We start from the raw sequence: 17,441 nt of genomic DNA on the forward strand, positions 1-17,441 counted from the left end.
ACAATAAATAGTTTATTTACTATTTTAGTTACAATAAATAGTTTATTTACTATTTTAGTTACAATAAATAGTTTATTTACCACAATCTTTCTTTTATTAATTAATAAACATGGTCAATCAATGATCTTCCTATTTTTTAATATCTTTGATGTTTTATTTATTAAAATTTGATACATTATAAAGCTATAATATAAACAAAAATAAATAAATGGTTATAGTTCTAAGCCCGACTTTAATCCAACATAGACAAGCTTTTAATGAAATTAATAAAAAAAGTTAGGGATTTTGTTTTAGAATATGCCAAAAGTAATAACTATAACTTAATTTATAATAAATATTGTAATATTTATCCCTAATAGACAGGTGCAAACTTGTCATTACGAACTTGTGGGTTTGGGAGCCCTCCAGGGTCCACCTAGCCTCATAAAGAGTGTACACTTTTAATAATAAGGTGAAAAGTTGAGCATCTGAGCGTAACTCTGACCAAATCACCTCCTTGCACAACTGTTAGTCTAGTAACAGTGCATCCTTACAAAGTACAGCTGCCACAACCCCCCTTCATGGCTTGTGGCAGTACAGATTAAATTTAATTAGGCTAATATTCTCATTTAATATATTGTTTTATAAAAACAATTAGTAATTTTTGTTTAAAAATTTAAAACTAAGATTAATATAGAATATTTATCAAAGCATACCATTTATGATCAATATTCTATTCAACAAAGTAAAACCAATAATTAAATAATCTTACCATACACTAAGAGGACTTTCAACGCTTAAACCGAGAAGAGAACATGCATCTTTGGTAAAAGTATCATAAATATCGGCCCAAAGGCTGGGTTGTAACAAGTGCGCATAAGGTGAACGAGATACACCATTTGACAAATATAACAGCATACCCATCAGCATTTGAATATCTAAAATAACATTAAAAGGATTAATTACAAAAATTTATATTGATAATCAATATCATCATGTTATTTGTAATAATTAAATAAATAACTTAATCAAACAACAACTCCAAAAGTATGTATTTTTAATTCACTCTCCCTTAGCAATATGTTCTTTAAAATTTAGTTCAGAGAAAATTATTCAGAATAAATATTTGATAACTTTACAAATATTATGAAGAAACATTGAAATGTTATTCTTAAATGTAGACTTGTACAATACAAAAAGTTACCAGGATTGATATTACAAAGATATAATCAGAGGAATCACAGGGGTGAATATAGTGTATAAAGTTCAAATTATAATCACAATAATAATAAAGTTTTTAGAACACTTACTAGTTTAAAGCCAAACTCTGTGCATTCAAATAAGTTACTTATAATTGGCATATACTTTATTAATGTAATTATGTACAGCCAACTCCTGATTATGTGTAGGATTGAGTCACATGATGGCTGTGGATAATCATTATGAGAAAACCGACATTAAGGAACCAATAAAAACCATATTTTTCTACAAGTATGTAAGTAAGCCTATACATTAATTTACATTTAAAATAAATAATAAAATGATTTAATACATACTCAATAAAAATTAAAATGTACTTCTATATTGTAAAAAATCAATCATTTGTTTTTTATTTGAAAACATTTTCTTCAATTGAATTTTACAAGAAACACGTTTGTTAGCCAGTTGTTGGCTTCCCCTATATAACAAAAGAGACAGGTTATGGAGCCACTTCATTACTAAACCGTTGCTTTAATGAGGATTCTTCTCTAAATTCATAATAAACTGTTTCAGCACAGTACCACCTCATTAAGTAACCTCTGGATATGTGAGAAACCTCTACTAGTGGCAATTACAATGAGATCTTGACATTGAAATAACTCTCTTACTGAGAATTTTTAAACTATTGTAATTGAGATTTGATTTCTTAGATGTTCACCTCTATAATTGAGACTTTGTGGCTCTATGGCCTGTATCAGTAGGACAATTTATCAGGTTTGGACAGGTTGTCATATGTTTATTTATAAACATTTAAATTTCTTCTGCACAATTTGTTTTCAGGGCTACCTAAGGCAGCGGTTCATTAACTTTTTTCACCACAGCACTCTTTTTTGGGCTAAAATAATTTTGCAGCTCACTTGTCGAGCCATAAAGATGTCATTATAATTAAAGAAAATAAGAAACAAAAAAATGTAAAATAAGTGCTGGAATGCACTGTATAATTGATATTTTATTTATCCCTAATCAATACTTTTCTTTGATAAAAATAAGCGAAATATTTTTAATTTATGAAGTATTGACCATATATAATTTTTTTTAAATTATATTATTTTATCTGTGATTAAAATGGACAAGAAAACAATTTTTGCAAGTGTGCAAGAAGCATATAACTATACAGTTTTAACACCTTAAACACTATTCTTACAGGTATCTTTAATTTTTAGCAGAGAGTGGGTTCAATTTCAAACACCAAGTTCAAATCTAGTGTTATAATCCATTTTCAAAACTAGCTTCTATTAAAATTTGATGGGTACCAGAAAATACGGGTAATAATAAATTGCATCTCAATGTATAGTATATTAGCATAATGTATAGTGCATCAACATACTGTATAATACATTAATATAATGTATACATTGCATTATATGCATTAACATTAACATGCAAAAATTAATTTTCATCTGTAATAGTACAAGTCTATAATCTTACCAAAATATCACCTAGGTAATATTAAGAGGAATAAATTGTACATGCCTTTTTCATGTGTATGGACGAATTGACTTAAATACGTTCTAGCATATTGAATGGCTTCATTTTGGCAAGATGATCCTTTTTCGATTAATCCAATAAACCTTAGCTGATGTAGCTTGAACTCTAGAGACGAATTCTGAAAACAGAATAACTGAATTAGAATACGGAAATCATGATATTAATTTGGTAATATTATAAGTAAATTAACTACTGAAATAATGAACTGAAGAATATTGAAAAAAAAAAAAATGGTGAAATCAAAAGATATTATTACATCTTCAAAAAACAAAGGGACCCCCAAATGAATTCAATTTTTTAGATATGAAAGCATTATCATAGAGTATTAGTTCACTCCAAGACTTTAAAATTGCAATTTGACATCTACCGCTGTCGATCACTGAATATCGACACCTTTTAATGCCTTATAGCCTTACAGGGTGTTTTAGTGTTAAGTGAACAAACTAAAAATAAGAATTAAGGATCTCAAAACAAGAAAAAAAATTAGCCATGATGTAGTAGTAGTTATGTCTATTCATTATTCACATCTGAAGATTTTCATCAGTATGAATTATTTAATTTATAATGAATAAATTAATATGTAACCCTGAAACACTTTATGTATGAGGAATACTTTTTCGATACAAAAATGGTAAATATGAACAAAAAAAACACAAACTTAAATGCCCTAAAAACTCCGAAAAAAGCAACAAACTAGTGAATATAACAATGAAAAGGTAATACATCTTAGGTGAGAGATCATCAAAAATGAGAAGTTAAATTGATATGTTTAAACTAGAATTTCAGATTACTTCTTCCGAAAATAATTAATCAATATATAATCATTTGTACAGATTTATATTTTTCTTTTTTAAATTGATTGGCTACTTAAGAAGTTATCACATGAACATAAGAAAACTAAATTTATTCATTTCAATAATGGACCAAAAAATAAAATAATAATAAAAGATAAAATACCTGCTTTTGTAAGCTCGTCCTATGTTTCTCAGCCCACTCGAGAGCCGGGTCAAGATCTCGATGCTTCAGGCAGTCAAGTATATAATTGAGTTCTGTAAAAGGTTCTTTTCCATTTTCTGAGTCAACACCAGCTTCCTGTGTAGTAATAACACAAAATGATTTTTTTTTTTTTTATTATTTTAATAAATATCATAAATTAAATTAAGAAGAAATATAAAGAAACTCACTGAGGCTAATTCATCAGCAATGTCGAGCATGCCCTGTCGATAAAAGTGTTGACAAATAACTTTGTTCAATAATACAACTTTATCAGGGCTACTAAAAACATCATCGCGACTCGTTGAGGCAAAATCAGCTACAAAATTCTATTCAAACAATTAATAGTAAATTATTAATAAAAAATAAAAAAATTGACCATAGACTTAAATCTACTAATTACAACAACATGGATCACATGAAACTGAAATTTTAAAATCATAAAGTAATTTGTCAGCAAATCGGTCACTACAGAAAAGTCAGAATCAATCTAACACTGATATTATATGAGTTAATGAGTAATAATATTTATATAAGTGAAATTGTAAGTTGTGCGAAAAATAACTATAATTTGGGACCATTATTACAATTAAAGTGCTTCATCAAGAAGTTCAGTTTAGTAATTTTATTTTGTGCAGTTTTCAATTACAGTAATTATAATTTTAATTGTAGCAGCCCAACTCTAGGAATTGTAACGAGCATCAACTACACATCTAACAGAATTAGTTTGCACATTTTTATGAAACATGGGTCCTGGTCTAAAAAGCATTAAAATTATAGATAAAGGTAAAAATAATGGTTGTGACTATTTCCATAATTGTCTATAAATGAAATGAAACAATAATTCTATTCTGGGACAAACTCCTTACAATTGTCTGGCTAACATCTCGATAGTTTGACTATCTAAATTAAAATTACATTCAACATTAGGTTAAATTACAATTTTCTAATAGTAATCAATATATGGCTATATACAGTGTTCACATTAATGCGGAGGTTTGGTTATGTATTAAGTGAACGCGTCGGTGTTGTTTAAAGGAAAGAAAGGATGGGTCAATGAAATTAGGAAGAGAATTCCAGAAGGAGGATGCTGTGTGTGTTCATATAGGTTTATTTCTATTAAAAGCTTTTCAAATGAATGATATAATTATTCATTGTCATAGAACAAACATTTTAAACGAAATAAGATCTGAATATTGAATAACACTTCCATCTCTAAGAGAAGGCTCACATAATAATAATAAGTGTTATTATTATATAATTATTATTACAATGATTTTTAAATCATGTACTTTATAGGCTAACTCTATTTGTAGGGGGGTTACCCCATAAACAAATAAATAAATTATTATTATTAAGAGATATAATTATACAACTGCTAGTTGTATAATAGGTGGTTAATGAATATAATGAAGGAATCTCAATTATGGTACTCAAATATTCCATATCTCCAATACTAAATATTCCATATCTCCAAAAACCAAATATTCCATATCTCCAAAAACCAAATATTCCATATCTCCAATACCAAATATTCCCATATCTCCAATATCAAATATTCCCATACCTCCAATATCAAATATGACCAATTCCAACATGAAAATTAAACCAGCCTTACAATTCATTGCATTTTTATCAGTTTATCTCATTTCTTTTATATTATTGTGACTAATGATTAGAATCGAGGATTATAAAATGAGACCTCGATAGGATCGGATACTACCAAATTCAATATATTTAAAAAATGCAACAACAGTTAAACAGTCCTGCAATTTGGGCTATATATATATATATAGTATTTAGCCCAAAATATTGACTGCTATAACACATATATATGTTAGAGCAGTTACCACAAATTTTGAGAAAACAATCTCTCTGTGCTATCCTCAAAGAACATTATTTGCTAAAGGAAGGTTATTCATGCCATATCTAATTCTAAGGCTTCATTGAATCCATTTCAGTAAGTTGCATGAAAACTCCACCCCTAAATTAAAATACTAGTCAAATAAATTTTTAGAAGGAATACTGAGACCTAGCATGCTAGCACACCACCTCCCAGTTTTGAGATAAAAGTTCAGGCTACAATAAATCGGTAATTTATAACTTATAGCAATAAGAACCCTTCTTTGAATATAAAAGATGTCAAACAAAATAAACAACAATCATAAAAACATCACAGCCAATTAAAAACACAAAATATAAATTTATAATTGATAATAACCTTTAAGTTGATATTAAAAATGAAATCAATAAATATAAATCTTTTTCTTGAAGTCATTGAATAAAAAACACATCTTCTAAGTAATTTAGCCATAATTTAATCATAATCTATTAAAATAATCTTTTTTTATCTAGCATAAGATATCACTGTAAATAATACTACAGTTATCTTATCAACAGGCAGCTCATAAAGGAGAAATATAAACTATAATGGAGACTACCATACTTGAGATAATTAACACAGAATTTTCATAATTACTGGATAGTGAGCAATTTAATGAAATTCATTAACTTATAATAAATTTTTTTCAAAATTTAATTGATAAAGAAATATAAAACTCAAACCTAATTTAATTTTAAAATGTTCATACCTAAGCAATAGGAAAAATAATTCAAGATAATAAAATTGAAATATTAATTTAGTAATGAATAAAAAAAAATTTACATGAAATTTTAAATTAGCAAATCCAAATTAACATATATTTCAGAATATAGAACACATAAACAAGTATGTACAAATTTTTAGCACCACGTACGTAGCTATTACCTAATGAAATTCAAAAAGAGTTAAAACTCAATTATAACATTATGTAAGTTGAGCAAATAAAGGATAACAGATGTGCTAATTTCCTCTAAAATCAGTTCAAAATGTAACCTTAAAACATATTATAAGAACAATTTCTCTATATACAAAAATTATTTTTTAATAAAAATCTTAATACTATCTAGAAAATTTTCCTAGAAATATGAAGGAAAGTCCACTTTACAGCCTTGTTTTTGAAGGCTAATAAATAAATAAAACCTGTGAGTTAAATTTATATTTTATAGAGAAACAATCCTCATCTGATTCAAACTTTAAAGAGTTCGCAACAGCAAAGATACCTGAAACCTGACCTCTGTAAAATGGAAGGTTACATTCCTCTTGAGACACATTTTATCGAGGAGCTTCTCTAACAAATAATTTTCTTAATTCAAAAAACTGTATGTAGGCATTGTAGTACACATCACTTAAAAAATTAGGTAATAAACCTAAATACCTTTCCATTGACTCACAGTGTGACATTTATTGGTTTAGGACTGCAATTTCAACCCGGTAAAATATGCCTGATTATTCAGTAGCTAATGAAAAAACCCAGGTTCTAACTTCTACTTCATGTTCATAATATTAAATTGCCAATTATCATTTGTCACTCAGACATTTTTATTAAATATAGTAATCTTTGAGTTTTAGAATAATTCTTAATTGAAGTTTTATTATGTTATTCATGAAACTTGATTTACTATTACTGTTTATTAATTCACACTCTTCATTCTTTTAGTAACACAGATTTTGCCAGGGTAGTCCAATTATATTCATATTATTATCATTATATAGTTAGAAATGGTTATCAGCTATTTTAAATAAAATCTAAACAAATAGAACTGTGATATTACTTAAATTTTTTCCTACTTCTAAGACTGGCAAAAGTAGTCAGGTGGATCCCATTGAAAACTAAAATGATTACTATCAGAACTAATAAAATATAACACTTCTTTTTTCCTGAATTACCTACAAGATCCATTCATTGTATACGAACAAATACAATTGTAAATTTTATCAGAAAACTATGTCAACAGAAATGGACTTTATATTACCTAAAATACAATTTATATAGAAGAACTTACTATGCAATATATTTAAAAATCTTAAGCATTGGCTAGAATAATACTATCTCAAAGTTCAGTATACCATGTGACGAATAGTCGGAACTTCCAAGATCAACAAATAAACACACAAAGAAAACATGTAGAATGATGTGAACTATTGCTCACCCGGTCAATTGCTTTTCCAACTTTTGAAACTGTACTATGCAAATCTCGATGATCAGTAGCTAACCTTTGCACTGTTTCTCTAGCTTTACTCATTGCTTGCTTCATGATCATTACTTGGTTCGAAGTCAATTCATGATCTGGAGGACCTGAAAGGTAGGTTCAACAAAACTCATTCAAGTAACATTTCACTGGTAAAATGAAATATAAAAACCGTCATAATTATAAGTTAATTGAAAAATAAACAGTAACTTTCATACATTCACTCAATTCCTTTCTCAGGGCCTCAATATGATTTGTCACATCTCTCAATGTTCTTCCAGCATGTTCGTTAATACTTCCAAACTTGGTTAGAACTTTGTCAACTTCTCTTTCTACAGCAACACACGCTTCCATTTCGAACAAATTAATTATATTTTGAATGCCTACTGGTTTACACGTCCATGTCAACAACTTCACTGGGTTGAGAACTAAACGCCTGTCATGAGCCAATGGTTGACATTATTGAATGATTTCTCAAATCACAATAGCAAAACATTTGTAAATTAGCATGTAAAAATATAGATATAAAGTTAAGGTACTATTAATTATTTTTGATGTTTTATTATTCTTAAAAACTACGAACAATTGATGGGGTATTAATTATCAAAGAGGCAGACTGGCCGGAAAGAAACTAGTAGGTTAAAGGCATGTTTACAAAGTGGAGGTTAAGTTTGCCTCTATTCTCTTGGTTCAGCCAGGGAAGCCCAACCATGGAAAGCATTATCGAGCAAGTTGGGGAGCTTAGTTTCAATTTTATGGATGATCTTAAGCACAAAAAAGAAAAGGCACAAGTTCAGAAATTAATATTAAAGCATTTAGAAAATGTATCAAGTCTTACTAATACCAAATTAACCCCAGATTTTAAAGTAGGTAGGTTTGTTGGCCTCATTTAAGTTTGATATTAATAATGGACTTAGTTATATTGTATAATATTGTCGTATTTGGACAGGTTTGGAGTGGATCAATGTTACAGAACCATTATCTTTGCACAATCACTTGAAAGGAAAGATAATTATTTTGGATTTTTTCACTTATTGCTGCATAAATTGTATGCACATTTTGCCTGATTTGAAAAGGCTTGAACAAGAAATTTCTGTGAAAGATGGACTAGTAGTTGTATGTATCTCGATAACAGATCTCTACCATGATTCTATACTGTAAAAAAATTTCTATTTTGTCTTTGGTTTCAGATCGGTGTGCATAGTGCTAAGTTCACTAATGAAAAGATTACAGGTAATATTAAAGATGCTGTCAGACGCTATGATATCACTCATCCTGTCGTGAATGACAAGAGTGAATCTATGTGGCAGACTTTAGGGGTACATTGTTGGCCTACTCTTTACGTTTTAGGTGAGGCATCTTGACTTTTCATTGACATGTCCCCATCTTGAATGGGACAAAAAGGCTAATTATAAATTATCATGGTCTAATTAACAATAAAAATTAATTGAATCGAAGGTCTAGTTCACAATTGCTTCTGATATGAAATAGGGTGTGCACTCACTTATACCTTATGAGCAATTGGCTGACCACTGTTAAAAACCTTACACCATAAAATGAATCTTATTTATTTTATGCCTAAATTGTAGTGAAGAAGGACCCATTAGGGTTTTTTTTTCCCCTTTCTTTAGGGAGTGGAAGTTCTTTGCTATCAACCAATTAAATCAAAATTAATAATAGTGTAGGTTATAACAGTAGAACATTGCGATTTGGAGTGACAGTTGTGTTGTGTTACCAAATTTAATATTCTTGTCTACTATTGAAAGCATTTATAATTAAAATAAAAATAGTCATTTTCATCTAAGTTTAGTGGTTAAATGAAACAATATTTGTTAAAAATTAAAGTAATTTTGAATTGAATAAATAATACTAACAATTGAATGGAGGATATAAATATTTCTCATCTCCCTTACCCTTAGTTTTACATTTTATTCTTAAATTTTACATTTGTAGATGTAATATTTGTTTACTGCAGTAATTCTTATCTCTAAAAGTAAATTTATGACATTATGTTGGGCATTAACTCATATTGTATGGTTTATTTAAACTTTAATAATCTGTATATTAGTCTAATATTTAAAAGTGAAATTGCCCAAACATTTTGTTGGTTAATTCAACCATATTAGTCTCTTATCACTAAACATAATTAATCCAAAAATTAAATATAAATAATTCATTGTTCAATGTTTATAGCTAGCAAAATGTTTGTAATTTTATTTTTCAAATTTAATTGTTATAACAGGTTAGTTCAATATATTCTAAATACTCATAAAAATATAACTTAATAAATTTTCTAATGGAATGTTTCAAAGAACTTAATTTTAATTTTCAAATTTTATTTTAGATATTTATGGATGCATTTACTTTGTGTAATGGATGTTAGGAATATTCTTTAAATTGAATATTCACATATCAATGTACATTTGTACAGCTTTTTTTTTTTTTTTAATAGAATCTTAAAAATCTTTTCCAATTTGAAATATAAATTCTCATGGATCTTGGTAATTTATTAAATTGAATTGTTTAAAAATAAGACAATAACTTTTTTTTTAATTGATAAGGACTGAATATATCTATTTTGATATTTCTTTGAATTATGAGTTGTTAATTCTTATCTTAAAACAAGTATCTTGAAGGACAAGACAATGGCGTCTTCCTCATTTCATCAAAAATATTAATATATATTTTCTATATTCTTATTTTATGATGTACTTATTCAATAAAAATATTTATCGATATTATTGTAAGATATTTTTAAAAAACTTTTCCTTTTCATTTATTTATTTAGTACATTTTGTTTTAATATTTCATTGCAGGTCCTAACAGTGAACCGCTATTAATGCTTCAAGGTGAAGGACATTACAACACACTGAAAATGTTCGTAACTGAAGCAATTTCATTTTATAAGAAAAAAGAAAGACTTTCAGAGAAATGTATTCCGCAAATAGCTGCCCACAGTTTCCCAAAGAGTAGCAGTATTCTATCCTATCCTGGAAAAGTGTCTGTTTCCTCCGATAAGAAACTCATTGCAATATCAGATTCAGCTCATCATAGGATAATTGTTGCTGATATCGCTGGTGACATAATGGTACGAATTACTTCTTTGTCAAGTGAAGAATTTCTTGAAACAAGGCAGTAAATGTTTTTTAGTTTGCTACTTATAATTTCTGAATAATTATTAATTCAACTTCTACTTCTAGTATGAAATAGGAGGTATATCGCCTGGTTTGACCGATGGTGATTTCGCTACAGCAAAATTTTTTTCCCCACAAGGTTCAGTATTTTCTCTTGACAGCAAAAAGCTGTATGTTGCCGATACTGAAAACCATTGTATTCGTGAGGTAAATCATTTGCTTAGAGTATGATTCATTACATGAAGTTTATCTCTGTATTATTAACATTTTTTTTTTTTTATCAGATAAATTTTGACAGCAAAGAAGTGAGTACAATCGTGGGTATTGGTGTACAGGGACATGACTATGTTGGAGGTAAAGGAGGGGCGAGACAAGCCATTTCGTCCCCCTGGGACCTTTGTTTATTTAATGACGTTTTACTTATCGCTATGGCTGGGACTCATCAAATATGGGGATATTTTCTTCACGATACAGTTCTTTGGAAAAAGTAATAGCCAAATTTTGATTAAATTCTTTGACTACTTTATTTTATTTATTATAAAATGAAGTAATAAAAATAGAAACAGATTGTAGCGGTGCACTAGACCATGCCACTGGAAATTAAGCACTGAAGCAGTTTCTTTATACACATTTTATATTTTGTTTTATTTTGGTTAAAATATTATTGTTTATGGTATAAATAAGTATATCGAAATTGATTATTTTTTAGACACATTAGTTAACTTTCTAAAAATATGTGATTTCACTTTTATTTTGGTCCATTTGTTCTAATCAATAGAAAGCAAATCTTTTGTGTTGCTTTATTAAAGACATATTAAAAACACCCGTTTTTGTTACTGCCACTTTTGTGTTAGATTGTGGCATTTATAAAATATCCCAAAATATATATTTTGAGGGAAACAAAAAAAGTAGAATAAACATCTATGATTTAATGATAATTATAAAAAATTTAGTTATTCATTATAAGAAATATAATTAAAATATAGTTTATCTATTATAAGAAATATACTTAAAATATAGTTATCCATTATAAGAAATATAATTAAAATATAGTTATCCATTATAAGAAAAATAATTAAAATATAGTTTTCCATACACTTGTGCATAATTTTAGCAGTTCTTATTTCTGATAATAACACTTTTTATATCTGACAAAATTAATTTTGTTTATGATTTAACTCAGTTTATTACAAATATATTGAAATATGGCAACGTGTTTGTATTATTGCACACCATTGTTATGTGCTTGTGTAAATATTAGTATTACCTTCCTCAGGTGGAAAAAACTTCCAATAAATTGATAAATATTTCAGCAAAAGTGCACTAGTAAACTATTTTGTTCCAGTAATAATCTTTTTTTTACCTTCTGCCATCTATGGGTATGAAACCAAACTTTTTTTAACTGGAAATTCCCACTTGCTGGTTTTAGAAACAAATGGGGCACTGTTTATTAAAGGGTTTGTCAATATTGGTTTTCGTTTTATATTTTTCAACACATTTGCCTGGAGGAGGAGAGGGGAACTCATATTTTAAGTTGCTCTACATATGTCCAGTTTTTTCAAAGGTTTACTTAATAACTGAATTTATAATTGATTGTTATAAAGGTATAGCTTCTATATTACATACCTTGTCTGGAGGGGAAATATTTGTTAGCTGTTGTCCTCATCAAATTCATGTTACTACTTTGTAACATTAGTGCCACACAGTAGGTTTTTTAACATGAATTAAATAATTTCCTGTTTTAAGAATGAAATTAACACAAATTTTTTTTGGCTCAAGTCTTCCAGACGATGACCTATGCAGTCCCAGGAATGGGAATTTCAAGATATATTTCCTGGGGTCTCTGTGAAATTGGATTCAAACCCACGACGTTCTGAACTAAAGCACTCTGAGGCACTTGCCCCAATTTGCTTGGACATTATCCCTCTAAACAAAATTCTTATTCTTCAGACTGCTTCTAATAAGCACCGTTTTATTAATTGGAGATATAATGTTGAAGTTTCATTTTATCAATTTGGTAAACAGAATTGCTATCTACTTGCTAGCCACTATTAAGAACCTCCTGGGGTTATCAATGTTAGTAAAGAGATACTATTGAATTGATAAGCAACAAGTGGTACATCTTAAAATTTATAAGCAACAAGCACGGAAATAACTATAAAAAGATAGTTAGAAATCTGATAAAAGTTATTGAGTAGGTGACAGATACGAGTTTCAAACATTAAGAATAAACATAATAGAATTAGCAAGTTAAAAAGAGATTGAAAGTCAAGAAGACCATAGTTTAGAGAATTTTGATAGTTTTAGCATTTTTGTTTTTTATGTTGGTTTGGCTGATCCTTTAATTAAGTTATTATATATCAATACAGTCCACTACAACAATCCACTAATATTAACAGTTGTGTTTAATTATTGAGGTAACATATATTATAAATTAAAACACAAAACAATTCTAATTGTAAGGAATAGCTTGCGACTGATCATCCTTCTCTTCTGTGTGCTAACCAATATTATGTCAGTGATTAAGTACAACTTTTCTCTCAACAGTTGTTGAACTGTATTTTTTTTTATTTGTTATGCTTTTAGATCTTATAAGGCAGACACCTGCGTGGCTTTGGTCGGGAGTGGGCGGGAAGAAAACAGGAACAACATTTACCCCTCATCAGCTGGTCTGGCTCAACCTTCAGGACTGGCTTACGATGGCACTAATTTTATTTATTTTGCCGACAGTGAAAGTTCATCAATTAGAAAAATCAGTGCCGAAACTGGAAGTGTCTCAGCCCTAGTTGGGGGTGCTTCTGATCCTAGGGTAATTAAATTGTCAAATTACTTATTTAATTTTATAATAACTGGTTAAATTTTCAATTTTTTTTAATATATAATATATATTGGGAGAATTGGTAAAGAATTTAATCTTGAGATTTTAAACAAAATACAAAGTTTTAAGCTTTCTCGTTGTTTGAACTAAAACAATTTTAGCATTACAGCATCCTATGAGATCAGCTTTACTCTCCGTCGTAAACCTCTACTCTCTTGCCCAACTGTATCTTTTTTTAATATCTCACTAAAACCTGTTGAAAAGATTCGCTACTTAAGGCTCTATCTTGACACAAGATTTACTTGAAGTTCCCATACTATGCTGAAATGACAAGAAACTGCTCGTAGATTCTGATTACTACAACACCTACTTGACAAATGCTCTAAACTTCCCATTTACTACAAAAAACTCTTATACACTGTGATAATTGGATCTATTTGGACTATTAAGCTTTGGGGCTCCACCAAACCATCATATTCCTCTTGTATCCAATCCTTACAATCTAAAATCCTTGATGTTCCTTACTATGTCACAAATAAACTCATCCATAAAGACCTCAACATCCCAATACATTGCAGATTTGGAACTGAGATTTAGGACTCCACCCAACCATCAGATTCCTCTTGTATCCAATCCAAAATCCTTGCTGCTTTTTACTACGTCACAAATAAATTCATCCATTAAGACCTCAACATCCTATTCATTGCAGATTTGGCCCAAAATAGATATACCTCCTTTCATTCCAAAATCCTTACCCACCCAAAACCATTAGTTCTTTATCCCTCATCCTTAACAATACCTGATAATTCTAGAAGATGGCCACAGGATCTTTAAATTTAAAGCATTGATTAAAATACCAGCATTGGTTGGTTCCTTCCCAAGATTATCAGGTGTTCTGAAACCTCTATTACATTTATTTATTGTATTATTTTTTTTATACAGTTATAAATAAAAAAAGCATTATATAAGTGGCTTAGTTACTAACTCACTCAGGTCCTCTAAACAAGACTTTTCACAATATACAAAAAACATATTTTGCCACAATGGCTAAAATGAAATATTAAATGCTCATCCAAAGCTTTTGTGATTACCTGATCCAAATACTTGGCCATGTTTGAAACTAACTTTTTTATGTAAACACGCCATTTTTTATGTAAACTTTTTTGGCTGATTTCTTGCCTTTTTTTTTTTTGACGTGACAACGTCTTATAAATCATTTTGCGGGATGCCATGTTAGAAAAAGTGTCCCGTAACGGAAATTGACTTCGTTTAACATATGGATATTATATCATATGTATAAAAATTAATTAATGTATAACCAAGCAAAAATAAATATCTGAATTCAATATGTGAACTGGTTTATTATTTCAAATATATAACATTGGATTGATTTTAATTTATATTTATGTAATATTAGCATAGAGTATACGTTGTCACGGAAATATGTCGCCTCGGCGCTTCGCGCCGAGGCCTACACGGGCACGGTTTTTTTTTAACAAGAGATTGAATAAAGGATGAAACCATCTGAAGGGAACTATGCCTTTCTCATTTTATGAAAAAAGAAACATGACCATATTTGTTACTTAGCTTCTCATATTTTTTTCTTTATAAATGTGAGCATCACAGTTGAGAGTTACATTCTATAGTAGAGCTACATTAGATAATATAAACAACTTCAGAACAATCTTTATCTTTATTGTGAGTCCAGAAGTGCTATTCACCTAAGTGCCAACTCTGTTGATTATAATCCACTTCTGCCAATGATTGTGTATCGGCGAAAATCCCTTTACGTTAAAAAAACAAAGCAATCACTATGTACATTTCACACTTGATGGTATTACGGCTATCACAGACAGCTGGTCAACTAACACCATGCAGCATAGCAAAGCCCTAGAAGGCCAGGTCGAGTGTGGGACATGCATGTGGCAGTTTTGCCAGAAGTGTTGGTTAAAACTTCATCCAGCCCTTTAGAACCTTACTACATGATCCACCTTCATAATATGGTTTATTAATTGGATCATTGGCTGTAATAAAACATTTTATTATGTTGGTGTTTTATTTCATTTTGTACTTTAAACTGTTATTACTTAATTGAACTGTATTAAAATTGTATGTGACACAAGACACATTATTAATAAAACTAGAAAAGTATTTCATTCTAACTTTTTGCAGAACCTGTTTGCATTTGGTGACAAGGATGGTGTTGGTAGCGATGCCAAGCTTCAGCATCCTCTGGGCGTTTCTTGGAGTTCTTTTGATAATACTCTGTACATCGCTGACACTTATAATCATAAAATCAAAAAAGTTGACATACTTTCAAAGGATTGTGTTACCGTCAGTGAGGAGAAGGTATTTTGTCAAGTTTATCATACTAATCTTAATTTTTACATTAAATTTTAAAGAGGATTAATATTATTGCAGTTTAATGAGCCCGCTGGTCTCTGTGCGCTTGATGACAAATTATACGTTGCTGACACCAATAATTGTGAAATAAAAGTTTTTGAAATAAAAAGTCGAGCATTATCTACAGTAAGTCAATAATAGTTCCATTATGACTAATCTACATAATTTGTCCTCATATTTATCATGTTTGTTTTAAAATTCCAGCTGACTCTAAAAGAAAAACCTGCTGTTGTTGACAATAAAAGATGTGAAGAATTTAAGAAAACATCAGTTACCATCAACCCAGAAGGTTCCGATTTAGAGTTGGAGATATCTTTAACCTTATCAAATAAATATTCACTTACAAAAGAGGCGCCTTCCAAGTGGATGTTATATTTACCAGGTATTGTTCTCTTTAGTTACTATTATTTATTTTTTTCTGACATACTTTATTCTCTTTTTTTTTTTTTAATACTAGAGAGTATTTAGTATAAATACTTTATATTATGAAGATGGTCAGAGGTTTGGTCAAAAGAGAATGTTGCGGCCAACATATGCTTAATAATTGTTTCCATTTTATAAATACAAATAAATGCATCTGTTGTAAGCATTGCATATTAGCATGTTTTTATTTGCTACAGAGGTATTAATAATACAAGTTTTGTGTAAATACACCGGGTCAGTGGCCCTTATCTCACTAACTAGTCAGTAAGTTGCTAGCAGGCTGGCCAACTCTGATACTCGCTTCAAGCCACGAAAGGCGGCTCTTCTCCATGAGGACATTTCTCCACTAGGGGCCCCATCACCCAAGGTGATATGTAGACAATTTTATTTATTCGCAAAGACAAAAAACAACAATTTCTGTTTTTTAATTTTTGTATTTTTAGAAGTTCCTTTTTTTTTTCTTGTTTATGTTTTTTATGTTTAATTATTTCAAATACAGCAATAAAAAAAATTGGCTATTCATTTATTTTATTTAAAATATTCTATATGGTTCTACCTGGGCTAGTAAGGGTTCCTTTTGAACCCCTACCTGCCATAACAGACAATTATAGTTAGCAACTATTTATCTTCTCTTTTGACTGTACCCCTGACCATCTTCTTCATAATTTGAAATTACACAGTCAATAATTTGTATATATATAATACTAGAGAGAATTTAGTATAAATACTTTATAGTTATATACAAGAGAGTATTTATGCTAAATAAAGCATAAATACATTTAGCATAAATACTCACTTGTATTAAACTTGTATAAAATTTTGGCAATAAATAGTATAAATTGGGCCGTACATAATTCATTCAAATTACTGAA

General features: G+C 29.2%; 2 protein-coding genes across 4 annotated transcripts in view; one reads left to right on the top strand and one right to left on the bottom strand.

The window, feature by feature from the left end:
• Positions 1–8,249, bottom strand: part of Sou (required for meiotic nuclear division 5 protein souji) — a 14,943-nt gene extending 6,694 nt beyond the window's left edge. The window contains exons 1-6 of one of the 2 annotated variants that reach the window (XM_014432426.3): positions 8,010–8,249; positions 7,753–7,898; positions 3,912–4,049; positions 3,685–3,819; positions 2,713–2,845; positions 752–917 (exon numbers count right to left, since the gene is read on the bottom strand). In XM_014432426.3, coding sequence (XP_014287912.1) covers positions 752–917; positions 2,713–2,845; positions 3,685–3,819; positions 3,912–4,049; positions 7,753–7,898; positions 8,010–8,145 — 854 coding nt within the window. In that variant the 5' untranslated portion in view covers positions 8,146–8,249. Of the gene's footprint in view, positions 1–751; positions 918–2,712; positions 2,846–3,684; positions 3,820–3,911; positions 4,050–5,941; positions 6,050–7,752; positions 7,899–8,009 lie in introns of those variants that run through there. The other variant, XM_067049405.1, reaches the window with a different exon arrangement.
• Positions 8,250–8,418: 169 nt separating this feature from the next.
• LOC106688112 (NHL repeat-containing protein 2) overlaps positions 8,419–17,441 on the top strand; it is a 12,438-nt gene continuing 3,415 nt past the window's right edge. Inside the window, exons 1-10 of one of the 2 annotated variants that reach the window (XM_014432424.3) lie at positions 8,419–8,661; positions 8,741–8,907; positions 8,982–9,141; positions 10,608–10,879; positions 10,992–11,132; positions 11,210–11,412; positions 13,512–13,734; positions 15,916–16,092; positions 16,165–16,272; positions 16,351–16,528. In XM_014432424.3, coding sequence (XP_014287910.1) covers positions 8,439–8,661; positions 8,741–8,907; positions 8,982–9,141; positions 10,608–10,879; positions 10,992–11,132; positions 11,210–11,412; positions 13,512–13,734; positions 15,916–16,092; positions 16,165–16,272; positions 16,351–16,528 — 1,852 coding nt within the window. In that variant the 5' untranslated portion in view covers positions 8,419–8,438. The remainder of the gene's footprint in view (positions 8,662–8,740; positions 8,908–8,981; positions 9,142–10,607; positions 10,880–10,991; positions 11,133–11,209; positions 11,413–13,511; positions 13,735–15,915; positions 16,093–16,164; positions 16,273–16,350; positions 16,529–17,441) is intronic. The other variant, XM_014432425.3, reaches the window with a different exon arrangement.

This window comes from Halyomorpha halys, unplaced genomic scaffold (genome assembly GCF_000696795.3).
Source record: "Halyomorpha halys isolate HHAL.00 unplaced genomic scaffold, Hhal_1.1 Scaffold1054.1, whole genome shotgun sequence".
In the NCBI taxonomy this organism is placed as follows: Eukaryota; Metazoa; Arthropoda; class Insecta; order Hemiptera; family Pentatomidae; genus Halyomorpha; species Halyomorpha halys.